The 22,902-nt window shown below is 37.9% G+C and overlaps 1 protein-coding gene across 1 annotated transcript in view; it reads right to left on the bottom strand.

Annotated features, from left to right (window-relative positions):
- The window catches only part of ascc3 (activating signal cointegrator 1 complex subunit 3), a 343,029-nt gene that overhangs the window by 162,045 nt on the left and 158,082 nt on the right, over positions 1-22,902 (bottom strand). Inside the window, 2 exon segments of the mRNA XM_052024551.1 lie at positions 7,515-7,739; positions 9,717-9,908. Of these exon segments, the coding sequence (XP_051880511.1) occupies positions 7,515-7,739; positions 9,717-9,908 (417 nt within the window).

Raw genomic sequence — 22,902 nt, 5'->3', positions numbered from 1 at the left:
GTGAACTCTGATTCAACTATTGCAATTCTACATAGTTTGGATAGATAACACCCTCATCTTATAGCACATATTCACTTCCCTTATGATCTGCACAATAACATTAGATGAGGGGAGAGGGCCGAATTATATCAAGTTTACTGCTTTACCTTACAATTAAACCATAATGTTTGTACTCACAAGTCAACAACTAAAATGACCATGATGTATGTTAATTTATCAATATTTTGTTTGGCATTTCATGGATTTCTTGTTCTGTTCTGATTTCTATAAGATCCCATGGCGTTGATCATCAAATATGTTCTTGCAAAACAATGTTTACAACACCTCTCTTATTTCAATGATCCTTCAGTGACACCTAGTGGTTTTCAGTAGTTTTGGGTTGATTTTGAAATTTCTTTAGTCTGTATCTTAGGACACAAAATGAAATAACATCTTTCATAGTACTGGCAAACAAAGAAATAAGTTAAAGCTGCTGCACAATACTATAAAAACAAAAAGTTGTTTTTAACATTCCATAAAATCCTTTGACATCTCATTTTCTCTCCTGAAGATACCAGTCCTTGCTGAAGTATGATTCCTTGGCTGCCAACTTGCCCATTTCATTTGCCAGTCCATTCAGTGAATGCCTCTCAAAGACCAAAATTCAAACATATTTCCAGCAGGAATTAAGAAGGGATTATCAGGAACAGGAAATTTGCACTGAATTCTCTGCCTTCAGCAGAGTTGCTGAGGTTGTCTCCCTTGCTAAGAATTGTAAAGTTAGAACTAGACAATAAATGAACTATAATAAATAAACCTTTAAGATGAATCACCATCTAAGGAAGGCCATTTGTATTCATTAGAATATTGTGTTAAACTAATTACTTTCCATCATACTCAGTTTCTTGACAAGGCTACATTGGCAGGCAATAACAAAATCTAAATTCAAACAAAAATTGCTGTTTCTCCTCAGTAGAAAGCAATTGGGGTCTTGGGAAGAGACAAGTTTTTCTGAGAAGTAGTGTAAATAACACAGCATGAATGCAACAACCAAATTAAAGCAGCAAAATAAATTCAAATTTCAAATTATGTCATTTGTATTATCAGCTGCTACCTCTACATTTCAGTCAAAATTTTATTGCCTAGTACATAAATACCAAGTACAACGTATAAATATATAGGACAATTATTTAATAAGCTTGCTGCTTCAGAAGTTAAAGAAAAAAGATGAATTGGCTTCTTTGAAATACGGTACTAAGCTAAGGCTCTATCTGCTTATCAGCATAGGCATTAAGATTCCACAGCACCATCTAAAGAGCAGGATGTTTTCCCAATGTATTGAACGGTTATCGCATAATTAAATCCACAAAAGCTTCGTCAATCATTCATTTCACTTTCCATGTGTGAGACCTCACTGTGAACAAACTGGCTGCTGTAGCTCCTCTGTAACAACATTTGCATTTATAGATCAACTTTAATGTAGTAAATTGTCACAACAGTGGTAAGCGCTTCAGAAGTACTTTGTTAGCTATGAAGCATTTTGAGATGTCAAGAGGACTTGAAAGGCATGACATTAATTCACATTTGCTTTATGATTTTAAAAAATAGGAATTAACATGCATTGGCACTACTTTTTTCTCAGTATTTACATTCTCAGAAATATGATCTCTTCAGATGATGTCACTAAAGTAACTCAGTCATAGAGTTGTACAGCATAAAACTAGCCCTTCAGCCCACCGCATCTATGCTGATCATTTTGCCTTTCTACACTAATCCCACTTGCCTACATTAACTCCATATCCTTCTATGCCTTGCTCTTTCTGGTACCTGTCAAGCTGCCTCTTAAACATTGTCAATGTTCCTGCCTTCAGCTCATTCCAGATACCAACTACTTTTGTGTGAAAAATTTACCCCTCAGATTTTCTTTAAACCTCCTCCCTCTCATCTTAATCCCTATGCCTTCTACATTTAGACACCCCAAGCATGAAAAAACAGACACTGGCTATCTACCCTATCTATGCCTCTCATAATTTTATATACTTGTATCATGTCACCTCTCAGCCTTCTTTGCTCTAGGAGAAAGAGACCCAGGTTATCCAAACTCTCCTAATAACTCAAGCTCTCCAATCCAGGCATCATCCTTGTGAATCTTTTCTGCACCCTCTCTAATCACATCTTTCCTGTTGTGTAGCAACCAGAATGACACACAACATTCCAAGTGTGACTGAACCAAATTTTGTACAACAGTAACATGACGCCCTAACTCTTGTACACAATGGCTTAGCCAATAAAGGCAAGCATGCCATAGGCCTTCTTCACCACCCTGTCAACCTGTGTTGCCACTTTCAGGGAACTACAAACTTGGATTGTAGGTCTTTCTGTTCAATGACACACCCCAAGTCCCTGCAATTCATTATGACCTTGCCTGGTTTAACATCCCAAAATGCATCACTTTGAACTTGTCTTAGTTAAACTTCATCTGCCAAGCTCTTGCCCAACTTGTCAGTTGATTTCTATCCTGTTGCTGCCTTAGACAACCTTCTTCACTGTTTATATATATCACCAATTTTTGTCCCATCTAAAGCTAACTAATCATGCTATATATATTCTCATCAAAATCATTAATATATATGACAAACAACAGAGGACCCAGCACTGATCGCTGTGGCACACTGCTGGTCACAGACATGCAATCTGAGAACCCTCCACTCCCACTTTCTGCCTCTGACCACCAAGCCACTTTTGTATTCAATTGGCTCACTCACCCTGGATCCCACATGTTCTAACCTTCCAGAACATGTGGGATCCAGGGTGAGTGGGACCTTGTCAAAGACCTTCCTAATGTCCATGTAGACAACGTCTACTGCCCTGCCCTCATCAATCCTCTCAGTCACCTCTTCAAAAAACTCAATCAAACTTGCAAGGCATGATTTCCCATGCACAGAGACATGATGACTATCCATAATCGTCCTTGCCAAATGCAAATAAATCCTCTCTCTCATAATATCTACCAATAATTTTCCCATCACTGATGTAAGGCTCACTGGCCTGTAGTTCCTTGGCTTATCTGCTGCCTTTCTTAAATAAAGGCACAACATTAGATATCCACTGATCTTCCAATACCTCAGCTGTGGCTAACAAAGTTACAAAAATCTCAGACAGGGCCCCTTCCATAATTTCCTTTGTTTCTCATAACATCCTAGGATATACCTGGTCAGGCCCTGGGGATTTATCAACCTTCATGGGTTTTAAGACCTCCAATACCTCCTGCTTCATAATGTTGATATGCTCCAGGATATCACTTATTCTTCCCGAACTCACCAGCTTCCATTCCACAGTAAATATAGATGATAAGTATTCATTTAAGACCTCACCCACTTCCTGTGGTTCCGCCCAGAGATGTCCTTGAGGGGACCGATTTTCTCCCTAGTTACCCTTTTATCTTAATATATATTTTCTTAGGATTCTCTTTTATCTCATCTTCTCTCCTAATTTCTTTCTTAAGTGTTTTTCTACATCCCTTAAGGGACTCACATGTTTCCAGCTGTCTGTTGCTGACATATACCACTTTCTTTTTTTGACCAGACTCACAATGTCCCTTGTCAATCAAGGTTCCCTAAACCTGCCAGCCCTGCCCTTCACTTGAATAGGAACATGCTGGCCCTGAACACTTACCATCTCACTTTTTAAAAGCCTCCCACTTGCCAAACTCCCCTTAACCTGCAAAGAGCTTCTCCCTAACAACTTTGGAGATTTCCTGTCCGATGCCATCAAAACTGGCCTTCCCCGCCCTCCCCCCCCCCCCCCCACCCCAATTTAGGACTTTAACTTGGGGACCAGTCCTATCTTTTTCCATGACCATATTGAAAATAATAGAATTATGGTCACTGATCCCAAAGTGCTCTGCTTTTCTGCCTAGTCCCACCTACCTGCACCTGGACCATATCCCTCCATATCTCTCTCATTCATGTACCCATTCAAACTTCTCTTAAATGTTACAATTGAACCTGCATCCACCGCTTTCACTGGCAGCTCATTCCACACTCGCACCACCCTCTGAGTGAAGTAGTTCCCCCTCAGATTCCCCTTAGATATTTCAACTTTCACCCTAAACCTATGACCTCTAGTTCCAGTCTCACCCAACCTGAGGGGAAAAAGCCTGCATGCATTCACGCTATCTATACCCCTCATAATTTTGTATACTTCTATAAGATCTCCCCTCATACTCCTGCGCTTCAGGGAATAAAGTCCTAACTTATTCAACCTATCCCTGTAACTCAGGTCCTCATGTCCCAGCAACATCCGTGTAAATTTTCTCTGCACTCTTTCAAACTTATTGATATCTTTCCTGTAGGTAGGTGACCAGAACTGCACACAATACTTGCCACACCAACGTCTTCAACATAACATCCCAACTCCTGCACTCAATGCCCTGATTTATGAAGGCCAATTTTCCAAAAGCTCTCTTTACATCCCTATCTACTTGTGATGCCACTTTCAAGGAATTATGGATCTGTATTGTACTATTGCACACCTCAGTGCTCTACCACTCACCGTGCAAGTCTTACCCTGGTTTGTCCTCCCAAAGTGCATCACCTCACACTTGCCTGCATTAAATTTCATCTGCCATTTTTCAGCCCATTTTCCTAGCTGGTCAAGATCACGCTGCAAGCTTTGATAGCCTTCCCGCTGTCCACTACATGTCATCTGCAAATTTGCTGATCCCGTTTACCACATTATCATCTAAATCAGTGGTTTTCAACCTTTTTCATGCTGCGGCCCCCCAGAACATGTCCTTGTTAGATGGCGGACCCCCAAAGCCCACAAAATCAAACAATCGATAATTCATGCATACAACACTTAAATTACTACACATAGGCCCTATTGAAATACTGACTATTTCAATCACCAATAATTACCAGCGGTGCCTTTCAGTGTTCAGTTCAATGTGAAGGCTGTGCCTGTTTTGCACTGCAGAGTTTGTCCAAACGCGGTGGTATGTGCGACAAATATACACGTATGTCATCCTCAATATTCAGTCTTGATCTGTATTTGGTTTTCATGGCAGTGACTGCAGAAAATGCTATTTTGCACAAGTAAGTGGTTGCAAATGGTAACAGAACATTGACGGCTTTGCCGGACAGCAGTGGATACTCCTGGGAACATGCTATCCAGAATGACAACAGTGATATTCGGTTGAACTGCAAGCGTGAAGTCCTGTTAGATGATAGTTCAGCCAATTCTTCTTGTTCACGTCCAGTTAAATCAGTAAACATGCATTCAAACAGATTTCGAATCCAATCAAACATGCTCACGTCATCGTCGCCGAAATACTCATGGAAATAATGTGACATCTGTTGAATATGGTTCAAAACGGTGCTCGCAATGGCCTCTGTCTTCGTCTCATTCACTGTCAGAAAGTCAGTCAGCAACGGAAACATATCATAGACACCTTGCTTGCATCTTCCCTTCCAGATACAGAGTTTTTTCTGGGAGGCATTGATTTTGTCATGCGTTTTCAGAACATTTGAGCCAGGTCCTTGCAATGATAGATTTAAACTGTTCAAAATGTTGAAAATATCTGCAAGATAAGCTAATCTGGCAACCCATGTCTCATCTGTCAAGAACTGTGCCAATGATCCGTTATGCTCATTTAGAAAAATGAGCAGTTCACCTTGCAATTCATATACACGCTGCACAACGCGGCCTCATGACAGCCATCTGACTTCTGTATGTAGCAACAAATGCTAATGCTCGGCTTCCATTTCACGGCATATGTTTTCAAACAAACGATGATTGAGCGGCCTGGTTTCGATAAAGTTAACAATTTTAATGCACGTGGAAAACACATCCGCAAGATTTACATCCATATCCTTGCAGCCAAAGCCTCACGGTGAATCATGCAGTGGGTTGCTACTACATGTGGAGCTACTTCTTTCACTCGTGCGACTAGACCCGAATTCTGTCCCGTCATTGCGGCAGCAGCATCCGTGCATACTCCAATACACTGTGTTCACGCCAATGCCGATTGTACAAAAAAAGTGTCAAGCACACGGTAAAGTTCTTCACCGGTTGTACGCCCTGGGAGCGCCTTGCAAAACAAAAGGTCTTCCAATGCCTCTCCTTCCCAGCAATATCGAACATAAACCAACAACTGCGCAGCACTGGCAACATCAGTACTTTCATTGCGCTGAATCGCAAATCTGACTTGCTGAAGATGTGCTATCAGCTGGCTCTGTATATCTTCCGCCATATCGCCAATTCTTCTGCTTACTGTGTTATCAGACAGTGGAATGGCTTTCAGTTTTTGACCGGATTCTTTTCCCAGTACAACTTTGCACATATCTACTGCTACAGGCAGTATAAGCTGTCATTTTGCCTTTCTGCTTGAGGTACAGCTCCTTTTGCCGCTCAAAATATTCCTTCGGCTTACTGACAATATCTGGATGCACTGTTGTTAAATGGCACTTCAATTTCCCTGGTTTCATTGCATCGTTGGACTGTGTTTGCAAACACGCAACACAGAGAGGTTGGTCCGCATCTGTCCCTACTGCGACGAAGCCATACGAAATGTATTCTGGATCGTACTTGTGTGGTTTTCTCTTTTGGTCACCCTTATCCCCTTCGTCATCAGAATCTTCCGGTTTCTGGTCAGCTTTTCTCTTCAGAAATTTCTCCATACTCAGCAATACACACTGGACAGTTTAATTACTATTACTGATAAACAAAATTATCAAAACTAATCTAAAATTTACATGCTTGCGCACTTTTCGTTTAACAGTGATGTCACTGTGGTGTAAATGCACGGTAAGTAAGCAATATTATTAAGGCACACCAACAACGTCACTCAGTCTCGCTAACACTACAGTGCACAACAGAATAGTAGTGAGTAGTGAACACTACTAACTACACAAATCGAATATTAAGCAGCAGCTTACCAGAAGGGGACACTGTCTAAGTCTCTAAGATTGTCGCCTATAACAGATAGAATAGATATGGCCGATTTTCTGAATAGTGGAAAACTGGAGCAAGCAAGTAAGCTACGTCTTCGTAACAGGTTGCTTTTCCATCTTTTTCTTGGCTTGCTCGCGGAACCCCTGGCAACCCGCCGCAGACCCCCAGGGGTCCGCGGACCACAGGTTGAAAACCTCTGATCTAAATCACTAATACAGATGATAAACAAAACGGACCCAGAACTGATCCCTGTGGCACACCACTAGTCACAGGCCTCCAATCAGAGAGACAACCATCTACTACCAACTCTCTGGCTTCTCCCGCGAAGCCAATGTTGAATAGCAGAATAGGAGAGGCATGTGTAAAGTGTCAGATCAAGCACCATCTGGTCCAATTTGTGATATATTTTTAAGAAAATGGTAGCTGCAAGTTGGAGTACATTGTGGATCTGTAGCCCTATATCCCCTTGGAAAGATAAAGAAACATAGAATAGTGGAATTAAGAATATAGTTCTGAAAGAGAGTTTGAGAAAAAAAAAATTCCGCCCTATCAAAGAACTCACAAAACATCAGAGCACTTACCTCTGCATTTAGATTGTCTGCTAAGCGACCCAGAAACTGGCTTTCAATTGGGTTCTGTTGAGTCAGTAGCGTTAAGTAATGACTCAGTTTATCATGTGTGGTGATGATTGTGCCCTCGCCAAATTTGTCAAACTGTGGCCGTCCAGCTCTGCCGAAAATCTGCATCACATCTAAAATTCCTAGGTCAACAAAAGAGCCCCTTTTTGCATCATATATTTGAGTGCCCTGTCGAGAAACCATAGAAAAGCATTACAAAATGGCAAGCTAAGTGAACCAATTTATCATTTCCTTGTTTCCATAAAAAGTGACTTTCCCCCATCAGTAAATCTTGGGAAAACCCCATTTCAAAAGATTGTATTATTAGTTGGAAGAGTCTTTCATTAATGTTTACTGCTAGTTTCTGAATCCTTGATTTTTTTTTTATTATAGTGGAAATATCCAATGGATGAGGTATCAATATTGCCAATGGAGACAGATGAATTAAAAATCAGTACACATTATATTATTTTAATTTGTGCAGTCATTTACTCCAGATAACTAAAAATAATTATTTTAGTGAGTGTCCCCATTTATACCTTCAGTGCTCACCGCCAATTTTTCCCATTTCCCATCCCAAAAAGACTAGAGGACAATGAAATAGAAAAATAATTTAAAATTAATGAATTCTGGCATTGGCTTCATAATAGATATTTAATGACTTTCTTTAAAACGTAATACAATTACAGAATCATGTAATTAAATTTAATAAAATTAAAATCATGTAATAAGATTAATAGTTGTAAATTGGTTTTCAAACAATATTGTATGATATGCTTGCCTCCAGAGCATGATAAAATAATAAATTCACTTTTGTGATGTATATTAATTCTTTACCTAGGATTTTATTAAATGTTTCTTTCAACTTCTATGAATGAAGGAAAATTGATCACACATACATGGAGAAAACAACACTGAGATTTACAAAAGCTTGGTCTGTGTACACGTGCTTAAGTGCATTTAACGATTGATGTTTTATTAAAAAAATCTTTGTATCATAACAAAATATTCCACTGGACAATAGAATTTTTGGCTATTAATATTGCCAAGTCTTACCAATAACTACTGTTACCTCCAGTCTCTGTTCCAACTTCTGACTTAAACAACACTTGGAAAACAAAAAGTCTCAGCAGTCAGCCACACTTAAATATTCCCAGGCCACCATCAACTAAACATTCTTGGACAACCTAGAAATTTCAGAACCATGATAACCAATGCTTAGGTGGCCATCTGGTCATTATACCATGCAATCTTACCCTCAAATCACAACCAGAGAGGCTTATTAGAACGCCTTCTATTCACTCAGCTGACATAGCTTTTCTAACCATCCAATCATAAAACAAGTGCTGAGTGTTTCCAGCACTTTCTATTTTAATTTCAGATTTCCAGCAGCTCCAGATTTTTATTTTTCATCCAACTCTTAATTTCCAGACATGCCAAATACCATTCATTTCAAGTTTTCAGGAAGGCCTTTGAATTTTCAATCATTGCAAATAATTCCACTGCATGAAATGCAAGTTTTCTTCAAGGATCCAGCATATAAAACATAAGTTACTTCAAATTAGTGCTTCGATATAATTTATATCCATATATCAACTTATTTTCGGTGGAACCTATAGCCACAAAAACGTGGAATTTTAAGCTTTAATAATTGCTTACACAATTATTTTACCACATAAGGTTGTTAAAAGTTTGAAGGATAGACAGACTAAGTAGTGCTTACTTTCTGGTCTCCACTCATTCTAAAGGAAACTGGTTTTGCCCCCAAGTTTTGAATCACCTCACATATGCACTCTTGGCCCTGCTCCAGTAACAAATTGATTATGCTACTTGACTAGACTGTTCTGTGGAATAATTTGTTCTGTGGAATAATTCATATTTAGGCCAGTGGTAATGATTTGATGACATCTATGTACATGATATGCCATATATCTTTCTAACACCATCCTGTATTCTACTGTTGTTGCCATGTTGTCTGTATATGACTTTCCTTCATCAGGTTGTAGGTACACCAGAACTCAAGCAGAATCTCACCAAAAACTCTGTGTGATTGCCTATTGTTCTGACCCCTATTTGACAATCACCCTAACATTTAAAAGACTAAAAATAGAAAATGGTATTGTTTTAATATAACCAGAGAGAAATTGGCAGATTTTCTAAATTTACCTTGATGATGACAGCATGTGCTGGAAGATTGACACCCCAGGCCAATGTAGCTGTGCAAACCAACACTTTTATGTGCCCACGAGAAAAGTAATTTTCAACCAAATTCCTGTCCTGGCGCAACATTCCTGCATGATGAATGCCAAGTCCATCTGGAAACAGCTCACGTAACTGCTTGTTTCGGGATTTCTGAATCTGCAGAGATACCAAAAAACAGGTAGTACAATACACTGCCAGCTTTAAATGACTTATTGCCATTGTAATATTCCTTAATGGACAAATTAGATTATTTTGTTGTAATAAATTAGCAATTTTCATGTAATATTCTTACAGTAACATATTTACTGTAAACAACAACTATACTGCATACTAATATTCTATGTTGTAAGCTGCAGGCAGCAAAGCTGCATATAGGTGGAGGGCAAAATGGCTGTTGTCATATAACACCATTTTATTATACTACATGGCAGTTAAACAGTTTAGAAATACAGAAATATGATAAAGATAGCTTGAGCAAAAAAAAATCCCAGCATTCCCACCACAATGAAAATTGCCAATATATTTCTGATATTATTATGATGCACTTGTTAACCTAATAACTGCCCTGGACTGCAGATATTTGTGGGAAATCTCACATTCAAAATCTGGTTGACATTTCAGCATTAACCTTACAGCAATTGTTTCACAACTGTACTTAATATTTGCTGGAGCAACATCTGAGTCAGATTGAACTAAAAGTTGTAACGCCTTCTGAGAATTAATTAGGCATTCACAAAACACTCCACATTCACTATCCCAACCTGTATTATCAAATGTAATATTTTGTCCTTGTCTAGGTTATGGCTCAATTGATATTTGTGAGAGTATATACCAAAATAAATCTGTAATAATCTGAAATGAAACTACATTGAGTAACCTGTTGTGTGCTTCAAGAATGTTAGATTTATTAGTTGTTGCATGTATATTTCATTTCAATATATCAAATATATATTTTTAAAGAAACTTAACTGATTACATCATATAGCAATTTTTACATTACACTTATATACAACAACACTTAAAATCTGGCTGTACACACATTAATCTTTTGAAACTTTAATTAACAGAAGCAAGACCATGCTTCCGTAGCATGCAATAACTGTGATAGTGTAGCCAAAGACAAAATGTCAATTATCCCTTCAGATTTTGGGAGGACGCTCTGACTTGGAAAAAAAAGATGCGGGGAACCATGAACACAGTGAAGAAAGGCCAGTTTCAATGTGAGGAAGTAGAGTTATGCTGACACAGCTCTATGAACTATGCAACTGTAAATTATTCCATTATGAACCGTCTGGAGAACGGGATAAGCAACTAAAGATGTTTGGGAATTGTCATTCTGTGGAAGGAACAAGGAATTGCAAAGCACAGGCAGCCTTACAAATAAAAAACTTGCTGGTCTGATAAGAAAACAAATGCTCTCCTTGACTCCATCCTGGATCTCAACTGTCACGGATGATCAACACTTTTGGGCCCAGGTCTAACTTAAGGATGGAAAAGGGAACAATGGATAGATGTGTCCTGTTTGCTTTGAATGAATGAATGAATAACTCAGAGCCATAAAGATCCTGGGCAGGGGTACATCAACAAACCTTCCAAAAGATCACAAGAAACTGAATAAAAGAGGAGCCATCAAGGACATAGGTAGCTACAACCCTAGGAACAATCATCGCAAGAAGGAGAACTTTGAGGTCGGAACTCAAAGACTACAAATCTGTTGGAGTGAGCCTGGGCAATTTACCTCACACGGTGATATTTATGTGCGAGCCGGGAGTCTTGTGATTTAGAATAAGTTATAAGTTGGAACAGTAAATCAAATGTGAAGTTGTTAAAAATCAGTGGTATACGTACATACTTAAGTAACTAGAGTGCTAATAAAGATTAAGTTATATTAAACCATGCTGTAGAGTCTCTTTGTTCGACATGTCAATTGATAGCCTCAGAGATAATAGGGTCAACAGTAGCCAAAGCATGAGCTAAAGGCATGGTGTTAACAAATATCTGATCATGTAATTATAATATATTTTAAAAAATTCAAAATGTCCTCACCGAGGTCTCACAACCATTCTTCTCCATTTAAGTGAAAAGGGCTCTCTGTTCAAGTGAACAGATTCCCCAGAACAACTGCTAAGAAATGGAAGCAAGTGCACCCTTCATTGTTGACAGAATACAAGCAAGGAAGCCACTGGTGAATCTCAGCAAGTTTGCGACTTCCATATTTGCACAGAAATTCCAAACTTGGAAGCATGTGTGCTGAGAAATGTCTGCAGTTCTACCAGCAGTTCCCAGCAAAATGTGACCTAAAGAAGTTAATTTCTTAAGAAAGCTCCAGTCCAGAGTGCAAATCCAAAATCAAATGATAACTAATTAAGTTCAATTCCAAAATTGCTTCTCTCAGAAATCATGCAACAAGCAATTTGTTTCGAAACTGTTCCATTGTACTGGAAAGATTATAAATGCTTGCCACGCTTGACTTTTAAAAGCAAAAATATGAAAGAAGAAAGATTGAAAGTATTAAGGAGCTGTAGTTTAGTTCATGAAATTAGGAAGCACCATATTTTACGAGGAAAAATATGTGGAGTAGTATTTCTGGAGCTTAGAAAGAATGTGAGAGAGGAGTTTGGGGAGGTCAGAGTACTGTATGAAAATAAAACAGGAAATATCAGGGCAGTCAAAATGAGAGGTGGATTTAAGAGAGGCATTCAAAATTATACAAAAGCAATATGCTGATGGTCAGTTACTGGCACAGCGGACAGACCACTGTGCCACTGGGTTCACCATCAAATGCGAAGGAACAGTGGCTCATTGCATACAGCCCTCAACACTAAACCAGGGATGGCTGACACACAAGCAACAACCCCTGTGGAAAAAGCTAAATGCAGGTAAGTGGTTCAAATATTTTACAAGTCTCCATAATGAGCAAAGATACAAGGGTACAAAGATAGTTGTGCAATAACTGCATTTGTTATAATTCGCTAGAAAAAGGTCTAATGCTAGAGGATTGGTGGATTGTTATTTAAGAAGGGAACAAGACCATGTCCAGGGAATTATAGACCGGTGAGTTTAATGTCAATGCCAGATAAATAATGGATCTTAACTCAAGAAGAGAAGAACATCTATGAACAGAATGCATATGAATGGGTCAAACCTGCTCAACCTCTCTTCCTATCAACTCCTTCATCTCAAAAAACAATCCAGTGAACCTTGTCTGCACTGCTTCCAATGCAAGCACATCCTTCCTTAAATATGGAGACCAAAACTATAGACAATATTCCAGGTGTGGTCACACCATACCCTGTAAAGTTACATCAAAACTTTCTTACTTTTATACTGCATACTCTTGGCAATAAAGGCCAACATTCTATTGGCTTTTGATGACTTGCTGTACCTACACATTTAAACCTTTGCATTTCATGCAATCAGATCCCTAGATCCCCTTTATCGCAACATTTTGTGATATCACCCTGTTTAAATAATAATTTGCATTATCATTCTTCCTTTGAAACTGGATAACCTTGTATTTTCCCCACATTATATTCCATTTGCCAACTTCTTGTCTACTCACCTAATCTTTGCAGGTTCTTTATATCCTCCTCCTAACTTGCTAATCTAGCCACTTTTGTATCATCAATAATATATTGTATACTTAATGGCCATAGTATACCCAAAGTAAATAACATACATCGTAGACAGTTGAGGCCCCAGTGCTGATCCATTTATTTTGTCTGTTTTTTGTTAGTCAATGCCCTATCCATGCACAGGCCATCTCTGGGAAAAAAAGGTTCTGTTCTTACAGACATCCATAAGTCGAGGGGGAGGGAGAGGGAACTAGTTCTGCCAATCGTAGGAACAAATATATGTACGCATCTCGGACTTTTGAATTTAATAATATTATGGGAGCTCATGTTGGGGTATCCATAAGTTGCACATTCTTAAGTCAGGGACAGCTGTAATACCCTTATACCCCATGCAGTGTTCTTTTGTTCAGTAATCTATTACGTGGCACCTTATAAAATGCCTTCTGGAAATCTAAATACATTGCATCAATTGGTTCGACTTTAATCATCCTGTTTGTTACATCCTCAGAGAGGTCTAAGAAATTTGTTAAACAGGTTTTCCCTTTCATAAAACAAGGAATCTAATTGATTTCATTATAATTTTCTATATGTCTTGTTATTGACTCCCTAACAGTGGGTTCCAGCTTTTCCCCAGGGAAAGGGTATCAAAAACTAGAGGGCAGAGGTTTAAAGTGAGAGGGGAAAGATTTAAAAGGGATCTGAGGGGCAACACCTTCACACTGAGGGCAGTGTGTATATGGAATGAGTTGCCAGAAGAAGTGGTTGAGGCAGGTACAATAACAACGTTTAAGACACTCGGACAGGTACATGGATAGGAAAGGTTTAGAGGGATATGGGCCAAACACGGGCAAATGAGACTAGCTTAGATGGGCATCTTGGTCAGTATGGACCAGTTAGGCCAAAAGGCTTGTTTCTGTGCTGTATGATTCTATTTTCGCAACAACAGGCTAACCAGCCTACAGTTTTCTGCTTTCCTTGTCCCTTCTTTCCAGAATAGTGGTGTTACATTGTGGTTTTCTGATCCTGAAGGACCTCTCAAAAATCTAAGAAATTTTGGTAGATTAAAACCAACAGATCCATGACAGCCACTGATGTAGGCTGTAGGTCATCAGTTCCAGGAGACTGTCAGCTTTTAGCCCCATTAGTCTGCCTAGTACTTCTTCTCTAATGGTAGAGATTGTTTTAAGTTCCTCCCTTCCTTTAGCCAGTTGCTTCTCTATTACAATTGGAGTGTATTTACAGATCCAAAATTATTTAGTAGTTCCACCATTTCTCTATCTCCCATTCTTAATTCCCCAATCTCTTCCTGTTTACTTTAGCTGTTCTCTTCATTTTTATATTCACAGGGATTGCTCTTACTCTTGGTTTTATATTATTTGGTAGTTTGCTCTTCTACTCTATCTTCTAACTCTTTTTAACTTTGTGGTCACACTTGTCTGGTTTTTAAAATGTCACAATCCTTTAGTCCACCACTAATCTTTGCAGTAACATTTTACATGATCATAAAGAAATAAAACAAAATGTTCAGGCTTATTTCAAGAGGGACACAAGTAAATATTTGGGATGTTATGCTAAACTTCTGTCAAACCTCGGTTAGATTACACTTACAGCACTGCACAGAGTCCAGAAATCATACTATCACAACAATATAAAGGCACTGGAAAAAGTACAGTGATTTAAAAGAATGATACCAGAAATGTGATGGTACACATATCAGGAAAGGATGAACAGATTGGAAATGCTTTCTCTTAAAAAGGCAAGATAAGTTTTAGTAGAGATCTTTAACATTTTGACATGCTTTGATTGAGATAATATGTTTCTACTTGTGGGTAAGAGCATAGCAAGATATTAATACAAGATGGTCATCAAGAAATTCAATGGCAAATTCAATAAAAACTTCTTTCCTGAAGGAAGGGTGAGAAGATGGCAACAATTTAGGGTTTTGAAAGAGGCTTACATTGAGTATGCAGGCAGTAGAGGAATACATGCTATGAGAGAATATGAGGGGTTAAGAAGGAAGTTACAAAAACTATGAGGAAGGCAAAGAGGAACTGTGAAATTAAATCATCAAGGAACACAAACTGTGTACCACAGGAAATGTTGGGAACAAATAATGTATTTAAGGAGAGGCTGGACAATCATATGATGGTAAGGAATAGGAAGTTATACTGACAGATTTAGTTGAGGAAAGATGAGAGAAGATGAAGTGGGGCAGAAATGCCAGCACAGGCTGGTGTGGCCAAATGTCCACTTTCTGTGTTTTATTGAAATCTATGTGATGGACTTGAGGCCTAATCCTGTTTCTCTTTCTTATATTCATGCATTCACTGATGATGTGTGAACTGGCTTTTAATTGTCCCTCTCCTTGTTTTTAAACAATGGTGCCATGTTGGTGGCCTTCTAGTGCTCCAGAGCCACAATTCTAAATAGAGAAGTTTGAAAAATTAGATGTCAATGTCTACTATTTCTTGCCTTGTGTCACTTAAGAGCCTGAGATATGTTTTATTTAGGTCATGCGATCTATACATTTTCAGAAATATGAAATACTTTAATGTTTCCTCTCTATGCTTTACAATATTTTGCACTCTTCCTCTTTAAGTACAAAGTGCCCATCTTTTGTGCAAACAGAAACAAGTGTTCATTATGCCTTCTGCCTCTTACAAGGTTACATTTATGGTCTCCAACAAGCCTTCCTCTATCCTTAAGAGATCCTCCTTCTGTGAATTTACAAACAGATGAAAATAGTTGCCCAGAAATTATTTAACTTCATTTTTAGAGTGTTAATCAGATTGCATACTGTTCTCATGCTATTTAAACTCGATTCCAGCAAAAGGTCAATCTTTGATCATGGTGTGATCACTCACATGCAAACATGCTTTTGTCATGAAATGCTTCCATCCACAAGAAATAGCATAGGCCATGTTGTCTTCTGTCTGAATTTAAGCAGCTGCCAGCAGTTTACCACATACCAATGACAGCAGGACTTCAGCCCTTAAAGGAACATACTCCATGGCAGTCCAATAGCAAGAATGACCATAATGCCTCACAGATAGTGATGACAGATAGTGAGGAAACAGAGGTGAGGGAGTGAGGTCATTACTCTCAGTGAGATATTGAAATTTTGGTCAATGAATATGGGGGATTAATATAGAATTAGTATAATTAGGTGCTTGATGATTAGCAGAGACTTGGTGTTCCCATGCTGTATGTCTCTCTCTCTCTCTCCCTCTCTCTCTCTAAAATACATGTTTTGTGCACCTCTGCAGTGATTTATCATTGCAGAGTATTTGGAGAGTCCACCAGTTCCTCTCCTGCTTTTTCCTTGCACCCAACTCAACTAACAGCACAGGAGGAGGAACACGAGATCTCTCAAGGTTGCCACGCAGGTCGATAGGGTTGTTAAGAAGGCATATGGTGTGTTGGCCTTTATTAGTCATGGTATTGAGTTCAAAAGCCGTGAGGTAATGTTGCAGCTCTATAGAACTCCGTTAGACCACACTTGGAGTATTGTGTTTAGTTCTGGTCGTCTCATTATAGGAAGGATGTGGAAGCTTTAGAGGGGGTACAAAGGAGATTTACCAGGATGCTGCCTGGATTGCAGAACATATCTTATGAGGATAGGTTGAGTGAGTTAGGGCTTTTCTCTTTGGAGAGGAGGAGGATGAGAGATGACTTGGTAGAGGTGTACAAGATGATAAGAGACATAGATCGAGTGGACAGTCAGAGACTTTTTCCCAGGTCGAAAATGGGTAACACGAGGGGGCATAATTTTAAGGTGAATGGAGGAAGGTATAAGGGGTGGAACGCACTGCCGGCAGAGATTGTGGGGGTAGATACATCAGGGACATTTAAGAGACTCTTAGATAGCCACATGAATGATAGAGAAATGTGGGAGGAAAGAGTTAGATATTAGAGCAGGACAAAATGTTGGCACAACATCGTGGGACGAAGGGCCTGTACTGTGCTGTAATGTTCTATGACTTGGAAGCTGATGATGAATAGCACACTGCGTCAATGTGCCTGACATTATTAGGTACTACCTGAAATGCTAACACTCCAGGGGAAGAAGAATGTGCATAGAGGATGAGTGGAAACAGAAGTTACACTTGGCACTAATGGGCTGCAACCAGGCAGCAGGCACATGCCAGCTGGTGTGCATTCAGATGAGGATTACAGTAGTGAGGCATTTATGAGAAGGATGGTGCAGATGCATGCTATGGCGACCAAGATATGAGATGGCAAAGTGCACAGAAAAGTCAGTCTCTACCTACTGCAGAAGATACTGCGGAGCCAGGACAGCGTCACTTTCAATAGGAAGTAAAACACATTCCTGTGCAAGGGCCTGGTGAATGATCTCATTCTACAGCAGCTATTGGGTCAAGTGGTCAGCCTAAATCCAAGGAGGCACCAATCATCAAAAGTCTTTGTGTGTCTATGTGGATTTAGGCTGTGGTCCTGTTATCCAGGACCAGGTTGCAAAAATGTGAAGGTGCTACTAATGAGTAGATTGTTGCTCTCCAGAACTTGTTGTTCTGCAAAAGTTAAAGCATCTTGATCAACATGGACCAGTAGGGCCGAAGTGCCCATTTCCATGCTCTGTGACTCCATGCCTCTTGAAGCTTCTCTCCTTTATTCAGGAATAGAAGGATGTGCTCAGGGGTCAGACTTACTCAGAGCTTTTGGTGGCGCTCTATGGAGTAGGTCGTATCTTTGCTCTGCTCCACTCACCTTTTAATTCCTCATGCACCACCCTTTAATAAGACTTTTATAATACTTTTACAAGATTGATTTTGACTTTTAATTGTCGGAATGAATACTAGAGCTAAGGCTGGAGCTGATAGCAAGGGCAACGGAGACCTTCAACTCACTTTGGAAGCTATCTCTAAACTGGATAAAAAGCTTGACTAGAGATTTGCCACTTTGGAAATGCTGTTAAAAGATATTGAAGACAGACAGACCAATCTCATACAGGAGAGTGCTAAACAACAGCAATTAATTGCTGAACTGGACCAAGCTGGCAAAGAGAGAGAGATCGTAGGCTGGACTTACTGGAAAAAGATTTAACTGTGACCAAACAAAGACTGGAACAACAAAGACAGAGGAATATTGATTTAGAAAGCCACAATCGGAGAAATAATGTGAGGATCATCAGCCTCTCTGAGAATGCTGAATCTGGTAATCCCATTGAATTCTTTTCTAAACTTCTGATCGATGTGTTTGGCACTGAAGTGTTTTCTATAAGCCCTATACTGGATCGTGCCCATCGAGCGTTAAAACCAACACTTCCAGCAGATCAAAAACCACGGCCAGTAATATTGAGATTTCATTATATAAGTACTAAAGAACATTTGATTCGAATTGCTCGTCGTCAAGGAATGATCCAATATAAAGATTGGAAGTTTCGTCTGGTTGAAGATTACACCCCAGAAGTTATGAAAGAGAGACTGCTTTACAAATCAATTATGTCGCAGCTTTATCAAGGGAATTATCAACCTGCATTACTGTTTCCAGCCCGCCTGAGAATTTTACTTCCTGACAAATCACGCCGATGGTTTAATTCCGTTAAAGAAGCCGAAAATTTCCTCCAAGGTTAACTTTTTGACTCCAGATGGTCAAGAAATGTGCTTTTCTTTGAATTTATACTTAATTGGTCTACTAAGCAATGATTAACTTACAGGTTTAAATGCTTTTTATGCCCGGAGATATTTTCCTGCCCTTTGTTAATATTTTCATGCTTGGTTCTGGAACATGGATACTTAGCAAGTTTCAATATAATATTTTGTTCTCTTTATTATTTTACTTTAATTTTTTTAATGTTATGTTTGGGTAATAATTAAGAATTTAACTGAGCGACTGATTGCTTTTTTCTCTTTGAAATTAAAATAAGACTGTATTTCTTAAATGTCGACTGTTTATATTTGTGGCTTTGTTGAATTTTCTTAGCAAGTCTGTTTACATTTTGAAAAATTGCTTTGGTTATTTTTTCCTTCATGTTGAGACTATTGATGGTGTCTTGCATTCTTTTCAGCTTGGAGATTTGCCACCAAAAGGTTGGGGTTAAATAACAGTGGGTAGCATTCTGGCTACCTATTGGCCAGTTTTCAGGCTTTGGTGGGTGGGGGGTGGGGCTGTTTTTAGGTTAGTTGTTTTTTTCTTCTTCTGGACTGATAAAGTACTAATATGTCTGAATTGTCATCATTTCCAGCTCCTCTTTGAACTTTTTTTTCCCTCTTCCTGTTAATGAATCTCTTATGCAACAAGGTTAACCCTTTACATACCATATTTTTTTTAGTCTATTAAAATGGATAAGATGATTAATTTTGTTACATGGAATACAAACGGTTTGAATAATCCAATTAAGCATAAGAAGATCTTTAAAGTTTTTCATAGACTGAATGTTCAGATTATTTTTGCACAGGAGACTCATATTAGGAGAGAGGATAATCAGTGCTTTTTTAGATTTTGGAGGGGTCAACAGTTTCATTCTAACTCACAAGCAAAGGTGAAAGGAGTCTCTATTTTTATAGACTCCTCAATTTCATTTGTTCATCATGAGACAATTTCAGACCCAAACGGCAGATTTTTATTAATTACTGGCTTACTTCATAACAAAAAAGTTGTTATGGTTAATGCTTATGCATCTAATGTGGATCATCCTGAGTTTTTTAAACATTTATTTGCATCTTTTCCTAATTTAAATGAATATACGTTGATTATGGATGGAGATTTCAATTGTTGTTTAAACCCCTCGATGGATAGATCTGTGTCGAATCTTGCACTTCCTAACAAATCTGCTGTTTTTATTAACTCCTTTTTAGTTGATTCCAGAATTTTAGAAGTTTGGAGATTTCTACACCCATATGATAAAGAGTTTTCATTCTTTTCTCATGTCTATCACAATTACTCTAGGATTGATTACTTTTTTATTGACGCACGGTTAGTTCTACTTGTTATTGACTGTAAGTATGATGCAATTGCCACTTCTGATCATGCTACATTGAAACTATCAATTAAGTTATTGGACGTACCCTCTGGTGCTAGACAATGGCGAATCAGTCTTTCTTTATTGCAAGACTTAGACTTTGTCCATTTTTATTAAAGAACAGATTTCCTTTTTCTTCTCAACTAATTTTACTGAAGAAATTTCCAGTGGGATATTATGGGATACCTTTAAAGCTTATATCTGCAGTCAAATTATTTCATACTCTGCTGGATTGAAAAAATGAACTAATAATGAATTACGTATATTGGCTGATAAGATTAAAGGAATGGATAAAAGATACTCTGATGCTCCTAATTTGGAGCTCTATAAAAAGAGAACAGAACTTCAATTACAACACAGTTTATTATTAACATCTCCAATTGAAAATCAATTACTCAAAACCAGAAGTCAGTTTTATATACATTGTGATAAATCTGGTAAATTGTTGGCCAACCAATTGAAAGCTGTTTCAACTAAACGTCAGATTATTAAAGTTCGTAAACTATATGGTAATTACATGGTAGACCATGATCAAATTAACAAATCTTTTCAAGAATTTTATACTTCTTTATATCAATCAGAATCTCCTGAGGATTTTACATCAATGCATGAATTTTTAAGGAATTTGAAGACTCCAAAATTATCACTTAATGAACATTTAATATTAGATGCACCCATTTTGGAGGAAGAAATAAAGAAAGTAACTTCTTCAATGAACTCGGGTAAAACACCTGGTCCCGATGGGTATACAGTTGAATTTTCTAAATCCTTTTCTAACTTTCTCTCTCCCTGGTTAGGTAAAATTTTTAAAGACGCCCTATCAGTGCGTAAATTACCACAATTCTTTTATGAAGCAACTATTTCTTTAATTCTTAAAAAGGATAAAGATCCCACTGAGTGTGCATCTTATAGACCTATTTCTTTATTGAATGTGGATTCTAAAGTTTTTTCCAAAATATTGGCTTCTAGACTGGAAAAGGTACTTCCACAAATTATTTCTGATGACCAGACAGGATTCATTAAGAATTGTTATTTGCATTTTAATATTAGGAGGTTAATTAATATTATATATACCCCTTCATCTGTAATTCCAGAATGTGTTATTTCGCTAGATGCTGAGGCGGCGTTTGATGGAGTCGAATGGGAATATTTATTTCACACGCTTGAGAAATTTAACTTTAGCTCAAATTTCATATCCGCAATCAAATTGATTTATCACACACCTATGGCTTCAATACTTACTAATAATCAGAGATCCCCCTTGTTCAGACTTTTTCGAGGCACTAAACAGGGTTGCCCCTTAAGTCCTTTTATTTGATATTGCTTTGGAACCTTTGGCAATTGCCATTTGGGATTCTTCTAACATATTTGGTATCACTCGTGGAAAGGGGACTCACAAGCTATCTCTTTACGCAGATGACCTGTTACTTTATATCTCTAAGCTGGAGAAATCTATCCCTGCAGTATTATCACTACTTGCTCAGTTCAGTGTTTTCTCTGGTTATAGATTAAATCTTAATAAGAGTGAACTTTTCCCATTAAACAAGCAAGTCCCAATTTATAAGCAATTACTATTTAGATTAGTGACTGATTACTTTATGTACCTGGGTGTTAAAATTACCAAGAAACACAAGGTCTTATTTAAAGCTAACTTTTTACCTTCAATTGATTACGTTAAACAATTATTTACTAAATGGTCCCCATTCTCTCTATCATTGATTGGCCGAATTAATGCAGTTAAGATGAATATTTTACCAAAATTTTTGTATCTATTTCAGGCAATTCCAATTTTTATCTCGAAATCCTTTTTCGACACTATTGATTCCAAAATTCTTTCATATATATGGCAGAATAAAAACCTAAGATTAAGTAAGAAATATTTACAAAAATTAATAAAGGATGGTGGTATGGCTTTGCCTAATTTTAGACTTTACTACTGGGCAATTAATATTAGATACTTAATTTTCTGGGCACAAGATTTAGTTGCAATTCATTGTCCCCATTGGGTATACCTTGAGTGTGAATCAGTGCAAGGATTTTCATTAGTTTCCAGTTTAGGAGCTTCATTCCCTTTTGCACTTACTAAACTGAGTAAACAAATCACTAATCCAATAGTTAAATATACAATACGGATATGGTTTCAATTTTGTAAATTTTTTGGATTGAATAAATTTATCAAGTCCTATTCAATCTAATTTTTTCTTTCAACCATCCAGGATTGACTCAGCTTTTTCCTTATGGAAAATGAAGGGTAGAACATGCTTTCGTGATTTATTCATTGATAACTGTTTTTTTATCTTTTGAACAGCTGTCTAATAAATATAATCTGCCCAGATCACATTTTTTTCTATATTTACAAACTAGAAATTTTTTAGACGTTACTTTACCTTCTTTTCCGACACTATATAAAATTGAAATTACGGAAAAAAATTTAGGTTTTAATCCTTATCAGAAGGGCCTGATAGCAATAATTTATGATCGGATTATGAAAATACGTCCAGAGGAACTTGATAAAATTAAGAATGAATGGGAAAGAGAACTCCAGATACTTTTACCTATAGAGACATGGAAGAAAATTCTTCAATTAGTTAAT

This window comes from Pristis pectinata, chromosome 10, assembly GCF_009764475.1.
Source record: "Pristis pectinata isolate sPriPec2 chromosome 10, sPriPec2.1.pri, whole genome shotgun sequence".
Lineage (NCBI taxonomy): Eukaryota > Metazoa > Chordata > Chondrichthyes > Rhinopristiformes > Pristidae > Pristis > Pristis pectinata.
Note: the sequence above shows the minus strand (reverse complement) of the source record. Positions and strands in the feature narration are given on the sequence as shown.